Source organism: Camponotus floridanus, unplaced genomic scaffold (assembly GCF_003227725.1).
Source record: "Camponotus floridanus strain SB8 unplaced genomic scaffold, Cflo_v7.5 scaffold43, whole genome shotgun sequence".
NCBI classification, from domain to species: Eukaryota; Metazoa; Arthropoda; class Insecta; order Hymenoptera; family Formicidae; genus Camponotus; species Camponotus floridanus.
The window spans coordinates 841,140-861,427 of NW_020229581.1; the positions used below are offsets into that span (position 1 = coordinate 841,140).

Genomic DNA, 20,288 nt, shown 5'->3' on the forward strand with positions numbered 1-20,288 from the left:
CGGGGTGCCATGCCATTGCGTGTTTTCGGAGCCGGAAAGGCAAGACTGATTCTGCCGGGGATGACTACTCGATCTTACCTTCATAAGAAACGATTGCGAAGGCGCCAGAGTCGGATGACTTTGAGCAATATTAGTGCTTTGTAGAAAGCAAAGGGATGATGTCGGACGAGAACGACTAATGTAATACGTTGAGAATAAAGGAAAAAAATTATTTGTACATTGGATATATATGATTGTTTTATAACTCTTTTATCTTTTATTAACAGTGCAAAGTGTTCTTTAAAATCTATTGGTGTAATATATATATATATATATATATATATATATATATATATATATATAAATTTTATTCGTCTATATATTATAATTGATAAATATACATGATCAATAAATATTGCATAAACTGTAAAGAGCTATCATATTTCTATAAATTGGTATTGCAAAAACATTAACTTATTTTTATCTTTTTTTTAATAGATATCAATATAACAGAAAAATTGGACGGAGGAATTTATATATCGCACAAGAAGAAATTTCGCGTTTAGAATACCATATTTTTTTATCCCTCAATAAATCGTTAGATAACGAGACGCAGCGATAATTATCGCGAATAATGTGTTCTCAAATGAATGAGGGTTTGAGTACTTAACTTCCCGGGGTGCGAGCCACTTACTTTCGTGCAGCCCTTCGTGATGCAAGTCTAAAGAGAACGAAGGGTTGCTACAGAGGGAGGCATACCCAGCCAATTAACAAGCGAAATCCTTATTTGAAGCTTTCTTTTTTTCTTTCGCATCGAACTTTTCCTATTTATTGTGTATCTATTCGACAGGAAGGGGCGACATTTTTTTCATCTTGACACTTCTTTTTACGCTACAACGGCAACGATAGTGTGTACAGCTTGAATAATCGATACTTTCAGCATTTCTCCGCCGTTGCACACGCAGACTGTTATCGGCGTCTGCGAAACCTAATTGCGTGGTGTTCCAAGAACAAAGGAATTGGTGGTTCTTTATGATGTACGATAACTACAACAATGGGTCTTGTCGATGCAAACCCTTGTTTTTTTTGGGTTGTAAATCCAACTAAATTGCAGGGATGAAGCAGGGTGAAAAGAAAATATTAATGAAAAAGAAAATTCAAAGTTTATATTAAACATAAAAATAAAAAGTTCTCAATAAATACACAAAATATGCAAGGCTAATCTTTATACGAAGTTATTGAAAAAGGTTGTAAATTCGTGCAAAATAGAAATACAGTCTCTATGTAGTTGTTAGTAGCAGATAAAAATATGATCATGATGTGTATTTGAAGCAGTTTTATTAAATTCAAACAGCAATGTTAACAATCATACACAACAGCGAAAAAAACAAGAATAAACAGATAAGAACAATAAACAGATCAGATAATATAATATTACAAAAATGCATACAATTTATATATACTTTCTTTTTACAACCTTATCGAATTATATTATATTTGCTTCAAAATATTATATATAACAATTACATACGTCAATATGATAAAGAAAATTTAATATTAAAACTATATGTATATATATATATATATATATATATATATATATATATATATATATATTAAATGTAAAATGTTGACTGTATTTAATGCATTATATTTTCATTACTCGCTTGCACGAGTAATGGTTCACGTTACTTGATAAAATAAATATATTATAAAATAATTTTTTTTGTATCTTTACAATTTTTTATGTATTGTTATACGATGGCAATGAAACAGATGCTAGCAGATAATCATGTTGGAAACCTATAGATTATATTGCGTTTGCAAACTTACACTTAGCTCTTATCTGCCTATTTTTACTGCTTATTTATATGTGAGTATCAATTCTTTACTTAAATATAGCCGATCCAAGATCTTGATCCCCTTATTAATTGCGATCTGATGGACGGTCGCGACACATTTTTGACTATGGCTCGAGAGAGGCATTACGAATTTTCTTCGCTGAAAAGAGCGAAATTTAGTTCTATGTCCATGTTGTATAAATTGCATAATCAAGACCAAGACAAGTTTGTTTATACTTTTAATAACTGTAAGACCGGGTCTACAATAAGTAATTTAAAGCTTAGGGCTTACCTATTGTAGACTACCTATTATAGGGCTACCTATTATAGACCCGGTCTAATGCTACTACTACAAATGCAACGCCTATTACCGGATCAGAATCCTGGCACTCATCTTATTCCAACTTTTCCTCGCTTCGTGCCGACAACAAAGAAGAAGAAAAATCTTATCCCAATTAATCAGTGAACGGCAAGGTATATATTAAGTTCATTTATGATGTTTTTATTTTCACCGTTTCTTTTATTTCTAAAAAAAATACTATTATTGTTATAGATTCGCGTCATTGAGTTTGATCCAATCTAACAATGTAACACAACAAAATCCTAACTTGGCAATAAACGCCGCAGCAGCTGATGCAACAGCAACAGCCATATCAGGCCATGCTTTGAAATAGCTGATGCACACGCCCTTTCCGCAACAACAGAATCAAGTACTCCAAATACTCAAAAACAATCCGCCATTGATGGCTGTCTTCATGCGATGGGTATAACTATTTTTTTTTAAATATTAAAAATTCTTATATTATTATGTGCGCAGATTTACTCTATCATCATAATCTTCTTAATAAAAAGGTGCGTGATCATCCGCATCAACCTGGTCAACATGGGGGAGTCGCCGACTCATTATGATATATGGAAACACAAACGTTATTACAAACTACAAGATGTAAAATGGAAATAACGATCCATAATTTTCTGAATTGCACCATTTAATGAATAATGCCTACATTTAGTATTTCTTGCATTAAAGTTTTCTTCATCCCGTGTCCAAGCTATACATACATCAAAGCGTGAGGAAGTATGGCGAAATTAAATCACAATGAAAATATGTATTTCTGTATAAAAAATTGAGTGACTTCCATTATTATCACATTCCATTTTACTATTATTTCGCACTTGTAATAATTTGTAACTAATCTCATAGAATATGGAGATAAATATTTTTTGAAAGATATATTTTTACAATTGTCGACTATATATATGTCTTTACGTTTTATATATAAATACATACAATTATTTCAATAATTCATAGATATTAAAACGCAAAATATACAATAAAACTTATAAGGAAACCATTCAGAAGAGTTTATATACAAATTTTTTCCGTTATCAGTATGATATTGTCGGAATGTCGAAGATATAGATATATGAAACAGACGAATTTTATACAAAACTATGTGTGTGCACATTGCATTAAAATTTAATCATGTATCTTAAAGATTAGAAAGAGAAAAAAATATCAATTTCGAGAAAATTACACAAATATATTATTTTCATATTAAATGAATGTTTTTTTTTCTGAAAATTAATATTCTTTTAATTACTTAAGATTTGTAATCGAATTATTTTACATAAAACATTTTTTGCATTTAAAATATATAAAATATTTTTATCATTGTTATATATATGTTATATGTATAATACTACACTCTTTGATTGCTCGTGCTGACAAAAAAAAACAATATATTTTTTTATATATAATTTCTTATTAAATAACGGTAACTTTCATCTTCGATAAAGATACTAGAAATTCCACTAGATAAAGAGAATACAATGTATTACAATTGCAATGTAGCATTATATTATTTTTTAATATTGCATATCTTTTAAATTTTATCATCAATTAAAAATGGGTTACCTATTAACTGAGCAAGTCCATGATATCTTGCGTGGATGAATTCGTAGATATGTTCGAATTAGTTTGTGCATTAGTTGACGACATGAACGGCTGTAACGTTCCGGAAAAGTTTAAGTTTGGCCTAATTTCTGACTGTGTTGTAAAATTCTGGGGAGTGATAGAATTCCACGACGTGGATTGTTGCAAATTCCAATTTATAGGCGCATTTATGCCATTAGAATTCCAATTCATTGGTCTATTCGTTAAAATGTTATTCGACATTGCTTGCGTTGGAGATGTTAAAAATTGCGATTGCGTTAAACTAGTCTCATTATACTTGTATGTAGTATTTTTAGAATAATCTGGCTGCGACATAGTCGATTTTGACATGGATAGATTTAATTCATCTAAATTGTTTTTCAGCAAAGTGGCGGTTAAATCCTTTGGTTGTGATTTTATAGGTTGTGACACACTCTTGGGAGTCAATATAGATTGAGATTGCAATCTTTGATGCGCTTCTTGCTGATGAATTAATCTAGAAAAAAATTGTCAAATATTTAATATTCCAATTAATACGAAATAAATGTATGAAACATACAGAATTTTTAAAATATTGAAACAAACCTGAGTTTATCCTCCATGGTTAATCCATTTTCAATATTTACAGGTTTAGGATTAGTGTTCGAGGGTGGAATTTCGGGCGTCAAATTAATGTCGCTCAAGCTATTGTTTTGCATAAAAGTGGGCGACGTTACTTGAGAAAGTGCCTGATCGAATTGTTGGGTCTCGCGACGTACTGCGTCCAATTGTCGTAACGCTTCTCGATGTTCGCTAGTTACTCGATTTATCATATCAACGACCAATGTGGAAAGAGTCTCATACTGCGACATGCTAAGATTTTGCTCTATGCAAAGAGGCAATAGGAACGGTAATACTTTCGTCGCCAATATTTCTTTGCTCATACCTAACTTACTATGAGTTAGTAGCATTCGATAAATACCTATTGACATTAGAAAAATATCTTTTAAATAAATTTCTAGAATAATATTCTAGAAATTCTAGAATAAATTTCTAGAATAAAATCTAAATGTATGTGTGTGAAAAAATGTTTAAACATTTATATGTTTTACAAAAAGAAAAAGAATTAATATTTTTATACATGCACAAAATTTATTACCTATAATAGCCATTAAAATGGCTGGTTCGCCAGAATGAGGAACTTCTTGTAGGAACGGTAATATTTGATCAAACACCAGCCAGCGATCAAGATTTGGCAACATTTTCGCAAGACACAGCAAGCAGTTAACGCGTACTCCAAGACTAGTAGATTTCTTTCCTGGCGACAAACAAATCTTTTTCATTCGCGGCAGTATAGCATTTTTAATAACTGGTCCCTCGATCATCGTTGCTATGTTCGGCAATGCCGACAAACAGAGCTCTTGGAGCTGTTCCCATTCAGATTCCAATGCATGCAGTAGCATAGGCACTATATCGGTCTTTATGACGTCTGTAGGGCACAGTTTCAATAATAAATTTATTTGCTGCATGAGAACTAAACTGATCTGTAAAAGATATATTAATACATATGTTTTTATTTGTTATTGTATGAAAATTATATAAACATTCATTATAGTGTTATTATTATCATTTTTATTTTATACCTTTTACACATTTTATTCACTGATTTTCGTACAAATATGTACTTACTTGTGGCGGATCTTCCAAAGCAAGAACAGGTTTCAAATTAGGGAGAATGTGTTCTCGAAACTCCTCTAATTCAGTAACTTCCATAACTTGCAGTATACTTGGCAACACGAATGGTATCATAGGTGGATTAACCAATTCTTTATAAAGTGCAGGTAATACTCTATGAAGAGTAACTCTATGTGGTAATTGTTTCAACAATTGTGGAAGACCTTTGTAAAATTGCGATTTTTGAAGATTATCCCATTGGAATAATTTGTCTAAATAATTTAATGTCTTAACACCAATGTCCGTAAAATATTCGATCTACAATAATGGAAACAAAACTTTAATTACCTCAATTTACTTAAATATTTTGATTAAATATATAAAAAATTAAAAATTTTTTATATATTTAATCAAAAATTAAAATAAAATTATATGTTTTCTCAAAATATATTAATTCAAGAAGAAATTACCTTAATAAATTGATGAGCATCTAATCTCAATTCTGGACTATGACTCAACATAAGCTTTACGGTATCTCTCAGAGTCTCAGGAATTGGAAGTAATTTTGCTGATACATTGAATCCCTTAAAATTTTCCAGGAAACGTCGACACTTTCCTAAATCATTATGAGATTCATAAAGTGGTTGATGTTGCAAGGAATGTATTGTATATACCAGCATGCCTAAGGCAAACATATCACTTGCTGGTCCATTACTACTTGCTAATATACACTCAGGTGCCTGATAATTTAACTGAGGTTGCACAACTGCTGGTAGTGTCGGATCATATTCTTGATATAACCACGATGGCTGCAATACAAAAAATATACAACTCATACAGATACAAAATAGAACGATTAAATCATTTATTAATAATTACATACTGTGCAAATTTGTTTTATATTATAGAATATAAAAATTGAATGACACATAATAATTATAATTAGTTACTAATTATATAAGGCTTTTTATATTGCTAATTTTTATACCTGCTTGCTGTCTGGATTTTGATTTAAGGCACAGAAGTCAAAACCAAATATCTTCCAAGCTCCATGAATATTAATAACAATTGATTCTGGACACAGATTCCTATGCAATAGTTTTACATCACCATGTAAAAATGCCAAACCTTCTCCCAATTGCAACAATCCATAGCGTATTTCTATGTCATGTAGTTTATAATCTTTCAAATTTGCTGGAGTTGGTTGAGGTATATTCTCATAATTTCCTAAAATATATTTTACTTGGAAATGTTACACATAAAAACTAAAACAGAGTATTGATTTCAATGTGACTTAATTTAATTCCTTTAATAATATAAAATTTAAGATACATAAAGAAGGATCTGTTTACCTAGTACATTAGCCAGACTAGCAAATACTGGTTCAGTCGCAAACGCAAGACTGTCCCTCGATTCCTCCAACGGATGTTGCACAATCAAAACTTGCGGATGTCTTAGTTTTGTCAACTGCATCACACCTCGTTTCAGAGTCTCCAATACAAGTTCCCGATCCGTTTTAGCGGGCCATCTCTCCAGCATACGTTTCTCAAAGACAAAAATCGCAGCTTCCTGTTTGGTAGACTTTTTGTAGCCGCTGTAAATCTTCCATAATAATCCTGGTCCAGCGCTCGCCACATGAGCGGTCGCTTCAAACTCCCTGGTGACAGGATTGCCAGGTAAAACGCTGGACAGCTGTGACAAGCCGTATGCCGTATTTTGGACAGTATTGCTGATAGTATTGCTAACTGTGTTTCGAAGTTTATTAAGAACATCCATTCTGGTTCTGTCACTTGTTACTTGGTAACGATGTCTCCATGAAAAAAAATACACGCAAAGAGTGTCAATATAATAAATGTTCTTCGGATTACCAGAATAATTATCTGTATGCTTCTAAAGTGATTGTAATTCTTTAAATATTGTTTTAACAAATTTTCAAGCTCCGCAAATCACTATCAGTATATCACCATGAATCATCGCGAACATGACACCCATATAAGAGGTCTGTTCTTTTCAGCTGCTACACTAGTGCAGTTTGCTAGAGTGAAAGAAAGTATGTTTGCTCTTTCTAACTTATCGCACTAGTGCAGCAGTGCAGCTGAAAAGAACAGACCCGTGATGTCCAATATCCAATAGAAAACTACCGTTCTAGATCTCAAAATATTACTAGTTAAAATCACTAAAAAAAAGCTTTTCTATTGGATATCAGACACGTCAGATGTCGACGCAGTGTGAACATTGCATTAAGGTGCAATTTCATTGACGCTAGAAACCAGCGGCAAATTAAAATCACTAGACTTTCTCTAGATATGGCGTCAATAAAATAAAGTTCAAACAGTTTCAACTTTTTCAGTGTGTAAAGCGGCCTTTTCATTGACGCTACTTTTTAGCGTCAATGAAATTGCACCTTAAGATGCGGCCTCATTGACGCTAAAAAGTAGCGTCAACCATTGGTTGAACAATGAAGCAACTATACTTACCTCTTTGTTCAACCAATGGTTGACGCTACTTTTTAGCGTCAATGAGGCCGCACCTTAACAGTTGGCAGCCCTATGAGATAGGCTGTGCAGCACTGCGCGTATATAAAATAAATTTGAAATCGCTTCTAGCCTAACCATCTTCACGCGATCGACTTTATTTGAATTGCACGGCATCGCATCGAATTATGATGCGGCGCCGATTTGTTCGAACGTAATTCGGGACATCGCGATGCTGTATAAGCGTCGAATGAGCACGAATTGTTACGCAAATATGATAAATCACATCTACTCACCGTTCACCGGCTGTTCCACAGGCAGCTCCACTCGCTCGCCTCGGGACGTCCCATTCCGATCTTGATGCACACGATATCATCAACGCGAACGCGCGACACTTTATTCGGCACTCCCGATATTCGCTCACATCCGATAATCATCATCAAGGGCGCAAATAACGCGACGCGACTTCGCTCCATCTTCGCGATCGCGCTATCACTTAACTGTGAAAAATAGCTGTCGCGCACTTTCACCGACATATTATGAAAGTCGCGCGATCATCCTTGGACACTTTCGACGCTCTTTCACTCGTGATATTCGTTTAAAAACGGTTAAAAGACGCGAAAAATGCGGACGTACGACGATCCGTGTAACTGCGTATGACTCCGATTCACGTATGACGCGTATGACGTAGCAGTCACGCGCTAACATGGCAGCCGAACCAGTGCGCATTCGTTTCTGCGCAATGGTTCGGCCGCCATGTTAGCGCGTGATCGCTACGTCATACGCGTCACTGCTACGTCATACGCGTCATACGTGAATCGGAGTCATACGCAGTTACACGGATCGTCGTACGTCCGCATTTTTCGCGTCTTTTAACCGTTTTTAAACGAATATCGCGAGTGAAAGAGCGTCGAAAGTGTCCAAGGATGATCGCACGACTTTCATAATATGTCGGTGAAAGTGCGCGACAGCTATTTTTCACAGTTCAGTGATAGCGCGATCGCGAAGATGGAGCGAAGTCGCGTCGCGTTATTTGCGCCCTTGATGATGATTATCGGATGCGAGCGAATCTCGGGAGTGCCGAATAAAGTGTCACGCGTTCGCGTTGATGATATCGTGTGAGTTTGTGCGCATAAAGATCGGAATTGGACGTCTCGAGGCGAGCGAGTGGAGCAGCCTGTGGAACAGCCGGTGAACGGTGAGTAGATGTGATTTATCATATTTGCGTGCTCATTCGACGCTTATACAGCATCGCGATGTCCCGAATTACGTTCGAACAAATCGGCGCCGCATCATAATTCGATGTGATGCCGTGCAATTCAAATAAAGTCGATCGCGTGAAGATGGTTAGGCTAGAAGCGATTTCAAATTTATTTTATATACGCGCAGTGCTGCACAGCCTATCTCGTAGGGCTGCCAACTGTTAAGGTGCAATTTCATTGACGCTAAAAAGTAGCGTCAATGAAAAGGCCGCTTTATGAAGAAGAGTTGCCGTCTTGGAGAATCGTTGGTCGTTATCAGTGACCTGACGGTGAATTAACCTCAGTGCGGCTGGCATCTACAATTCATGGAGAGATATTTTAAGTCGCGCCGTGCATTTACTCTGGTTCGAAGCACAAATCTACATCGCATCGCGTAGAGAGGAAAATTTGACTGTTACTCTGTGACGTTGTGGTTTCCTCGGTAACGTGACAGCGATACATGGTCGTTGACAAAACTGTCAACGTCTTCGAGTATCTTTCAGTATGCGGCCGTTTCCACGAATTACTATGACCTGTATGTGGTCCTAATTAGATTAAGCAATTAATACTTGTTTATCATTTGATTGACAACAGTGCAAACTACTGTCGTTCAAACTGTCACTGAGAAGATTGTCACCATCTCAATCTTGTGCTGAAAACTAAATGAGATCGAGCAAAATGTCTGACGCAGTGAATTTACATAAAATCAATTACGAATCAATAAATGATCTCGCAGAAAAAGCCAAGATCAATTTTAATGGAAAGGAACCACATAATATATATTCAAGACTTCCTGCTATGCGACAGAAGTCTGAAGCAGCGAGGAAGCAGGGAGACGATGAGACTGCGTACATTTTTTTAAAAAGATGGTTGAATTCAGTCGAATGGATAAAAAAAACTCGGGATTATAAGGCTGGTAAATCAATCTATTCCACGAATATGACCATTGATCAGGTAGGAAACTATACAGCATATATTGCTAAAGCTGTATATTATATATGCTATGTAAACAGCAAAAATATATGAACGTTTATTCTAGATAAATGAAGTGAAAAACATACTTGCAGACTTGAAACAAAAATTAGAGATACGCTATGAGCATAATTCCAAAAAGCATAGCAATACAATAGAAAAAATGGAAGTTGAAACAGATGGGATAGAAGTAACAGAGATATATGCACCAAACAATGACATAGGCTTGAAATTACCAGAAACACCAACTGATGATCCTTTATATGGTGATAGTGATAAATTTATATCATGCAATCAATTATATAATTTGTTACAAAAATGTACCAGATATTTGATCATTGATACTAGGCAAAAGATTAATTATGACAAATCTAGAATATTTTCTGATAAATTCCAAATTAAATGCATTAATATTCCACAATCTGAAATTAAAACAGGGTAAATAAATCTTTCTACTATATTTTATAATTTTTTCTTTTTTTTTAATTTATATTTGATATCTAAAATATTTCTCATGATGAATTTATTTTTAGAATGCTGGGTTACAAGTTTAAGAAATATCTTTTAACATATGAAGATAAGCATTCGTATGATTTATATAATTGTCGAGCAGAACGTTATGTGGACGTTATAATCTTGCTAGATTGGAATACTACACAAGAGTCTCTGACAACCACTACTCATGTACATATATTAAAGGATATTTTAGAAAATTGGGATCCTGGTACAAAGTATAACAAGATTAAAATTCTAAATGGAGGATATCAAGAATGGCTACAAAGATATCCGGCATTCACGACAAATCCTAATGTAGATAATCAAGTTATCAAATCTGAAAACATAGAGAACGAAATTTTAGAGGCAATCGAATATCCGGAATGGGTAAACGAGAACGAAGTCGAGATTACGAAGAGCAAGTTAAATAATACAAAAGCCTTTAACATCAATGTTGACGAGGAGATGGATAAAGGTGATAACAAGTCAGTAATATTCAAACATGCCAGGTCGAGCAGTAATGATGTCACTTCTTCAGTCAAACCCAAAAGTTTTACTAGTCAAATAACGATATCAATCGACAGTAAACGACCGTCTTCGAGAATCGGTAATAATGTGCATGCGCAATTAGAGAGTCCAGATGCATTAGTTCCTCAACAGAAGATACCACCGAATAAAGCACCACAAAATGAGATAAACGCGAAGCCAATCATCGATCGCAGCAGTAAACCAGCGGCCTTGACGAACGATTCACGATGTAAAGATATATTAAAATTAAAGAAAGAGCTAACCGAACTGGCGAGATCAAAGTTGAAACTGACCGAGGAGTTGTTGAGTCACGAATGTGCGCTCTATTCGCAGCATGATAAATATAGTGCCAATGATGAAAAATATTTACGCGATGAGATAAAATCCTTAAATGATAAAGTAGAAGCCATGGTACTTATTTATTTAACAATTTACTTCAATCATATTAATTTTTTCACAGTATATGAATCGTAAATGTTGAATAAATTTTATTTACTTATTTTTATACAACAAATTTTTATGAATATATCACATTCTTATTAATATCTATATTGCAGCACAAAATGTATCTTGAAGTTGAAAATGAGTTTAATATGTATATGAAAGATGCACATATGATAAAATTTAATTCCAATGATGAAAAAGAGAAGAATAATCTTGAACTCAATCTGTCTCTTTTGAAAAATCAAATCAAAGAAATTGAAAGCAAACGAAAAAAACTGTATGAGTAAGTATACACATATTCAATTAATATTATATAAAAATTTTGTAACAATACATTTTAATATTAACAAAATATAGACCAGTACAAAATTAGAGAAGGCAATGGTTGTGTAATTTTATTAATTATAAGCTATTATAATTAATAATAGGGAAGATGATTGAATTTCACATCTTCATGTGTGAAATATCTGTACATTTATATATAAAGGACCCTGCAAATTTTATGAAAAAAGTGGTTTTGGTCAAATTGACTGAAATTAAAATATGTTGTAGTTTAGGTGGTGCTGATTAAAAGTTTTCTCGGGCAAAAAGTCTGAAAATCAAAAGTATAAAAGATATGATGATATTTTTTATACAAAGATATTATCTGAAGAAACTTTTAATCGACCACCTAAACTACAACATATTTCAATTTTTTTATATAAAATGTGCGGGATCCTTATTACATAAATTTTGAATTGGAAGAAAATTATAATAAATTTTTACTATTTAATAAATTTCTTGTAAAGAAAAAGAGAGAAAAAAATTATTTATTAATAGTTTCGGAATTTGTATTTTTTAAAAATACGTTTTTATATAATACTGTTGTTTAAATAGATACTAACACATGTGACATCATAACAGTAGAAACATGATTAATTGGCACTAATATATCTATTGTTTCTAGAAAGCATCGAAGAAATGAAAATTTATTTTTCGTATGGATAGTCATACATACTGACATTGAATTTTTAAAAGATAAAAAAAAAACAGAAAATCATAGTAATCATCAATAGTAATCATGGTGATGATTGTGTTTTGAGTTTTAAACTTTCTATTAGTTTCAATTCTCTATTTGTCATTTATTCTATTCATTCTTTATTCGTTGAAGCACTGTTGAATGATTTTTTAAAATAAATAATATGTCTTTTTCTCTCTTTTCTTTATTTTATTAAAATTTGATTTTACAATAACATTATTTCTTGATTTTATTGAATTTCTATTATTGTATGATTGTAGAGATTTGGAAAGGAAGCAAAAAGAAAAAACAATGAAGCAAAATGATAGTGACATTCATAAGGAGCCTTTGAAAACGGATGGTTCATCCATTAACACCGGCTTAGAGCGCTCTTATTCAAGTCCAAATTTACTACAAGTATGAATAATTTTGTGACGTTTTTTTATTATCAGTTTGTTTTCTTTTGTTTATCTGTTTAAAATAGCAAACGCATAATTACACACGAACATTTTTGCGTTAAATTCCATTAGTTGGGAGATCGTAAAGCACCTCAGGTAGATAGAACTTCTAAGCCCTATATATCGCCTCGCAAACAGAATGGATCTATTGGAAATGAAAACGTCAAAGTGTCTCCTCTTAGTTGGGGAAATCGGGAGGAACGAATGACTCCTATTCACGGCAGTGTTGTAAGTACTTATCCGGACAAAAATGTACGCTGGCGCTTTCCAGCAAAATTGCTCTAATATGGTCTTACAGACATTATTTATCGCAGCTTTTGCTTTCATTAACACATTGGGGACAAAAATTCGGACAAAACAAATTATGGTATTGGGTTCTCAGTTTTTCATTTCATAAAGCGCTTGGTATAATATTGCGCATTGGTATAATATGATACTGATTGCGAATGATAATATAATAACAATACACAATCAAAAATACAATATTATTTATCGTTAACATATTATCATTTTAAATTTTTGTATAATTATAATTACATTGAATTTTTTATATTAATGTAATTTTATATTTGCTATTTATTTTGAAGTGTAAGTTAATTTAATTTAATTTAATTTTTTTTATTTTAAATATTTATGTGGATATTAAAATATCAATTAATGTCACTATCAGAATTTAATTTAAAGATGTTTTGAAATTATTTTAATCACTATCTTAATGATTTAAAGATTAGATAGATGTATAATTTAAAATATATAATTTAAATGGAAATACATATTGTAAAAATGAAATCTGAAATCTTGGATTTATAACAGTTTGGTGAAAAATTATTCTATTTCAAAAGTTATTTTAAAAGCAAATAGTAGTATAAGAAAAAAAATTATAAATAACAATAAGAATAATTAGAAAAGAAAGGAAGAAAAAAAGGGCCGATAATATCTAACACGCTGCATACATACTACTGCTCATTAAAATTACAACACATATATATATATATATATATATATATATATATATATATATATATAGTCAGCAATATATTTATTAATATGTAGGAATAATAATTGTAGGAATACATCATCAATCAATAAACATCAAATCATCAATCAATAAACGAAATCGAAATTTTGCGATTCGTTGAACACGTGTTCCACAGTCACATGCTATATAATACGATAAATGTGCACATGTACGCAAACAGGGGTGGGGTTTCTTAATCCAATCTGCAGACGAACTTTAAATTAGTAGTTCTGTACACACGTGCTAGTGTCCGAGTAATATTTAACGAGATTCGGGATCGCCTGTCAAATGTGTTGCCTTCCAAAAATATCCACTAAATTAATGTTATAAAGAAATACTCTACATATCTAATTATTAAATTGATTAAAATTATTATAATTATTAAAATTAATCATCCTAGAAAAATTATATAATTAAATATTTATAATTAAATAATTATATATAAGTACATTGGCAAATTTAATTGTTCACAAACTTAATATAATGGTATAATGTTTAATTATAATCTAATGCACAATAATACAGTCAAGTATATCTATGGATATAGTGTTTATTATCTTGTGATCAAGTAATCTGTCGCTGGAATGTGATGGAAAATGTCAGTGAATGTTAGACAATGGTGTATCTTCAAAGGAAATTTACTCCACTGCAATTGCTTAATTATTTTAAGAAGGTCAATAGAGAGAAGAAGCAAAATATATTTTTATGCTTTGTGTAGTTTATATTAATGTTGAAATAATTTATCAGAGAGATATTTAATAAAAAAATTAATCACTTTATATAATGTAGTATCTTCAGAATACATTTGTACTTCTTTGAAAAATAATTGTATGAAAAATAATAGTAATTGAATATCTTTTAGTTCTTTTGTTTTATAATTATTTATTTCGTGAAACTAATAGCTAACTAACTAATTAACTTAATGAATTTTTAACTTATAAGAATCCTGCACTTTTGTCTTAGCATTAAATTGAAAAATAATTAGCTTAATTTGTTAAAAGTTTTATTTGTTAAAAGATAATAAATAGCAAATCATTTATTTACAAACACGTCAAAATAAATGTGTATAAGGTTTGATTGACCATCGCTTGTGTTGATGTAAATAAGTCCATAAATCTCCTTGCTCTCTCTTAATTACATTACGCTCGAAAGTAGATCGCGTAGTTCTACAACTGCGAATTTCTGACTTTAAGAAAGATTAGTCATTTACTTATCCTTTTATTATTTGAAATTTTATAAAAATAAATTTTGAAAACATTTTTAGTAATCGTGAAAAGGCGATCAAAGCTTGTTTAAAAATTTTAAATATATCTAAAATAAGATCTAAGATTAAAATGGAGTGTTATGTATAAAAGACGAACAATAAAATTAAAATGTATTTTTCAATGGAGAGATCTCATTAATATACTATCTCTTGTCATAACACAGAAGGTGTATGGTGTGCGTGTGTGTACCTCTGATACAGTGATTTGATACATTAATAGCATGTTTTATCAGCATAAAAATAATTCTCTTCTATTTACAGCATCCGGGCATAACCGGCCTGAAGAACTTGGGCAATTCTTGTTATATGAACAGTATCATTCAATGTCTGAGTAACACGACAAATTTGGCAAAATATTTCACCGACAACTCATACGCCGACGATCTCAATACAACTAACGATAATATGACACGAAGCCAAGTCGTGGAGGAAGTAGCTCAAGTAATTAAAGTACTATGGAGAGGCCACTATAAAAGTATATCCCCTCATGATTTAAAGGTATTTTAATTTTTATTTTTAAAAATTGAATTGAATAATCTTGTGTTTTTCAAGTAAGTTCTGAATCATTTCATCTTCCATTTTTTTAAAATTATATTTGCACTTGAATTAAATTTTTGTCTTTTGCATTAACATTTCTATATGCCAATATAATTTTTTTAAATTCTTAATATTTCTAGGTTGCAGTAGGACAACATAAACTGCAGTTTGAAAATTATGAACAACAAGATTCTCACGAGTTTCTCACGTTTCTCTTAGACTGGATGCACAATGATCTTAAAAAGGTAAGAAATCTGTGATTTAAAACGATTTAATCACAGAGAAAATTAAAGAGAAAAATACCAGATTGTTTTTTTTCTTTATAGGAAGCGAAAATGCCAATTGAAATGACCAACGCGGAAAAAGAATGGGACAAGGCAATGAATTCTCAAAGATCTATAATATCAGATTTATTTTTTGGACAATTAAGATCTACCATTACATGTTCATTTTGCAAGCAAGCGAGTACTACATATGAGACATTTAATAGTTTAACCATGTCTCTATCTCAATCCAATCGATGTACTTTAAATGTGAGTATTTTACAAAGTGCAATTGTATGATTACTTAATGAAACATGCACACACAAATTTGTCGCGCTTTGTATTCATAATATAAATAATAATATAAATAACTAAATTATTTGAGAAGAAAAAAGATATGTTACATTTTATGGGAATTATATGTTTTGTAATGTAAAAATTGTTTCGTTCTCTTATGTTAGGATTGCATGGAGAAATTTGTGACGGGACAAAAGGTGAGCGGATGGAAATGTCCGAAGTGTCAGACACCCCGCGACGCAACAAAAAAATTTGATTTCGTCAAGCTTGCGCCCATCGTTGTAATTCATTTGAACCGGTTCGCCGACACTGGCGGATGGTTAGAGAAACGCAATACTGCAGTTGATTTTCCACTCACGGGATTCAATTTAAAGCCTTATCTCGTTGTGGAAAATACGAAGGCGATGAATAATATTCGCAATTATAATTATAATCTTTATGCAATGTCCAATCATTATGGAACGATGGAAGGCGGTCATTACACAGCGTTTTGTAAAAATGCTACTTACAACAAGTATGTATGCTAAATTCTAAAGATCTATGCAAATTATTAAAAATAAAGTATTAAATTAACATTAATTTTTTAATTTTTTTACTAGTTTTATTGTTAGAGAGATAATCTCTTCTAAGTATAGCTATTTTCTGATAAAATTTTTTTATATTTTTAAAAATTTTGATTACTATATAATACACACACACACACACACACATATATACATACATACATACATACATACATACATACATACATACATATATACATACATATATACACCTATACTAATTATAATAACAATTGTTAATGTATATATTTATATGTATATAATATTTGCAGATGGTACAAGTATGATGATCAAACTGTCACGGAAGTGTCGCCGAATCAAGTAAAGTCTCAAAACACGAGTGCCTATTTATTATTCTATACCTCGTTTTCGGATACAATCATGTAGTATGAAGATATGCCCACAGACGAGATTAACACTCGATTATGATTAAAGTTTTATTAATTTTAATGTAATGCTGTATAATCTTTCTCTTACGTATAATATTGCGCTAAATTTTTGTTTTATTACTATGAGGAAGATTACACAGCAATAATTCTTGATGCTCTGTAGATATGAAACAGTATATTTTTTATGATAAATCCTATGCGTGAGCAAAAAAAACGTATAGGCGCTGTGACGATATTGAAAGCTTTTTGTCGGTGCTGGCATTCATTAAGAATATGTATGTAATCTATGTAAATACATAGAACGGTGGCAATTCCTTTCTGTATTTCCATTGCAGTCTTTCGCCTTAAAAAAAAAGTAAAATATAGTTCGAGAATATTTTAATACGCGTATGTGTGTATAACTTCGTATAATTATATCTAGATATACATATATATATATATATTAGTCAAATTTCATTCGATTCAAATATAGATTATCTTTATTAGCATCATCTCGTATGTATTAATAATATATAGTTCTCGTATGTATTATTAATATATAGTTGAGTTTTTCAGTTGATTATTTTGTTTTTGTTTGCTCTTATGTCAAAACAAAGCGGTGACAGTTTTTTGCCTTATCGAGTTTAGGTAAAATTTTCACAGACAAGAAATTTATTTGAGGTAAAATTTATCATTTTTTATTTATTTTATATGAACGGTATCGACGATCATGAAAAATGGTAACTGATATAAATCATATACATACATGTGTTTATATGTATTTATACATATATGTAATTTAGGCCGATTGGCATTAACTGCCTTTTTTGCTGTGCTGTCAGTATTGCAATGCGACCATTTTGTACTTGAAACGCTTTATTGGAAGTTAAAAATTAAGTTTAGAAATTTAATTATAATTAAGTTTCTTAATGGCTACATAACAGGAGAGAGAAAGAATTTTATTTTAAAGTATAAATAAATAATATCTCGTTATGTATAAGTCATTGTAAACTCACTATGAATGGCTCAGAATAGCCCAAAGAAATTGTTTGGTGATTAATTAGACATCATATCTGGAATATCTGGAATATTATTTCAGTGGAATATGTATATATAGTGAGATTCGCGCGAAAATTTTATAAATCTAGCTCTTAAATAGCACTTATAAAGGTTAAATTGAAAGAGTTTATCCCAAAACTCACTAGTTCAGCGTGCAATTCGCGCTATTGCCATATACAATTATACTTTATCTACGAGATACGTAATATACATTTAAGGCCATAATGTTGTCGGAAGTATCAATAACATCAACTGCAACTATAATGTCTTTCTGTTTCATTTGCTCCCTGTTTTCAATTGTAGTTAAGTGCATATAACTTTTCATATTCATTTACTCTCTATAACTTTTCATATTTATGTACTCTCTATTTTGACCATTTTAAAGTCTTTTGCTGATTTATATCGAATACAAAGTATCTTAATGAATTTTTATAAGTATGTGTACGTGAAGCGAAGGAAATTTGCACGATTCTTTCCACCACTTATAATGTAATTCCAAAAACTGATTTTGCAGATATACGTTTAATGAAGAATCGATAATGATTTAATAAATATGAAATATATTTTAGATATCTTTACGATATTAAGAGAAAGAAAGAGAGAATAACTCTTCATGGATATTACTATTATTCTATCTATATAAGAATATTAATAGAAGGTTTGTTCCTTTGTTGGATTGGAAGTTTTTTCTTAAGTTTAATTTTACAATATTTCATATATAATATACGTTTATCTCTATCAAATCTAATTTATTTCTACTATAATTATTATTGTATATTATTTGTGTAAAGTGTGTCTTCCTCTTTCTCTCTCTCTTTTATAGTTTATACATTAAACATATAAATGCGTTTGCATATCGTATTCGTTTATTCATGCCAGGACGAAGGAGCGCGATATACAACCGGTCGTTAGAATTAACATCGGAGGGCCCAAACGTCGCGACCCCTCACAAAACTGCCGAACTTCAGCGCGTCGTTAATAATTCTCGCGCAATCTGTAGCTCAATACACGTTCGCGCGATTCGAGCCTTAATCGGAAACTTCTCGCTATTTTTCTCGGCCTCCACCCTCGTTAAGACAATTTATATTCTTTTATCCTTTAATGCGACTCTCGAGTGCACCCTCCTCCCAAAGCGTCGGCGGGAAGTGGGCGCGCGCGCGCACTTGGCCCCCTTCTTCCCCACAACTTTTTCCATATTCCAATTAGGGATATTTCCCATTGATTTAAGGCCAGGTCGTCGGAAGGCGTGCGAATATTAACGGCTTAACACCGCGATAAATTTACAGTGCCGATATGCCGCGGGTATATCTCCTCCCTCGTGGCACATACCCTTCCTCCCGTCGCCTTTCTGGGAGCGGGATGAAAAAAATTCCCCGGAGGAGAGCTCGGAGAGCGACGTCAGGACCGCGCGCTTACGCGTACGCCGAGTACTTTACGAGTCGCAAAAACTCTCGTAACATTAATCACCGTGCTTATCCGAAATCGATACCCCCCCTCGAGGCTGCAAGTATGAGCGGGTCGCGCGTGTCACCGTCTGTTTACGAGTGTTTCTTTCGGCTCGTTTCTTTCGCCCCTGCGAAAGGAGAAAAAGTTATTTCGCGCCCGGGTTGCACGGCGATATGGAGATTATGTACATAGATCTCTATGAGAAATTGAAAACCCCGTAAGTATCATGCGCTTTCTCTCTCCCTTGCGATATCTTCTCTTTTTATTAACAGAGATCGCATGTGCCATGTGTCCTTGTTTTTTAAATATTAAAAATTATGTTTTAAAAATTAAATTTATTGCCTTAAGATTATGTATATGTATATGTATATATTGTATATGTGTGTATTATATATGTATTACATGGTGCTCGAAATTATGTTCGCACTTTAAAAGACCTTAAAAACGCAATAATC

At 32.2% G+C, this 20,288-nt stretch overlaps 2 protein-coding genes across 3 annotated transcripts; one reads left to right on the plus strand and one right to left on the minus strand.

Annotated features, from left to right (window-relative positions):
* Nucleotides 1-3,546: 3,546 nt before the first annotated feature.
* On the minus strand, nucleotides 3,547-7,417 carry LOC105255228 (SCY1-like protein 2). The gene is made up of 7 exons (XM_011264384.3): nucleotides 6,762-7,417; nucleotides 6,398-6,636; nucleotides 5,880-6,218; nucleotides 5,425-5,727; nucleotides 4,895-5,279; nucleotides 4,342-4,717; nucleotides 3,547-4,252 (listed from the first exon to the last, which is right to left on the minus strand). The coding sequence occupies exons 1-7, from the start codon at nucleotides 7,183-7,185 to the stop codon at nucleotides 3,742-3,744; spliced, it is 2,577 nt and encodes an 858-aa protein (XP_011262686.1). The 5' UTR covers nucleotides 7,186-7,417; the 3' UTR covers nucleotides 3,547-3,741.
* Nucleotides 7,418-9,386: 1,969 nt separating this feature from the next.
* On the plus strand, nucleotides 9,387-18,651 carry LOC105255227 (ubiquitin carboxyl-terminal hydrolase 8). 2 transcript variants are annotated; one of them, XM_011264383.3, is made up of 11 exons: nucleotides 9,387-10,078; nucleotides 10,164-10,534; nucleotides 10,630-11,530; nucleotides 11,677-11,846; nucleotides 12,842-12,977; nucleotides 13,091-13,246; nucleotides 15,562-15,798; nucleotides 15,978-16,082; nucleotides 16,164-16,370; nucleotides 16,562-16,911; nucleotides 17,233-18,651. In XM_011264383.3, exons 1-11 carry the CDS (start codon nucleotides 9,788-9,790, stop codon nucleotides 17,345-17,347), a joined length of 3,039 nt encoding a protein of 1,012 aa, XP_011262685.1. In that variant the 5' UTR covers nucleotides 9,387-9,787; the 3' UTR covers nucleotides 17,348-18,651. The 2 variants fall into 2 exon arrangements, with proteins under 2 accessions (XP_011262685.1, XP_025267559.1); XM_025411774.1 differs by having other exon boundaries at nucleotides 10,004-10,078; nucleotides 10,192-10,534.
* The last annotated feature ends 1,637 nt before the right edge of the window (nucleotides 18,652-20,288 follow it).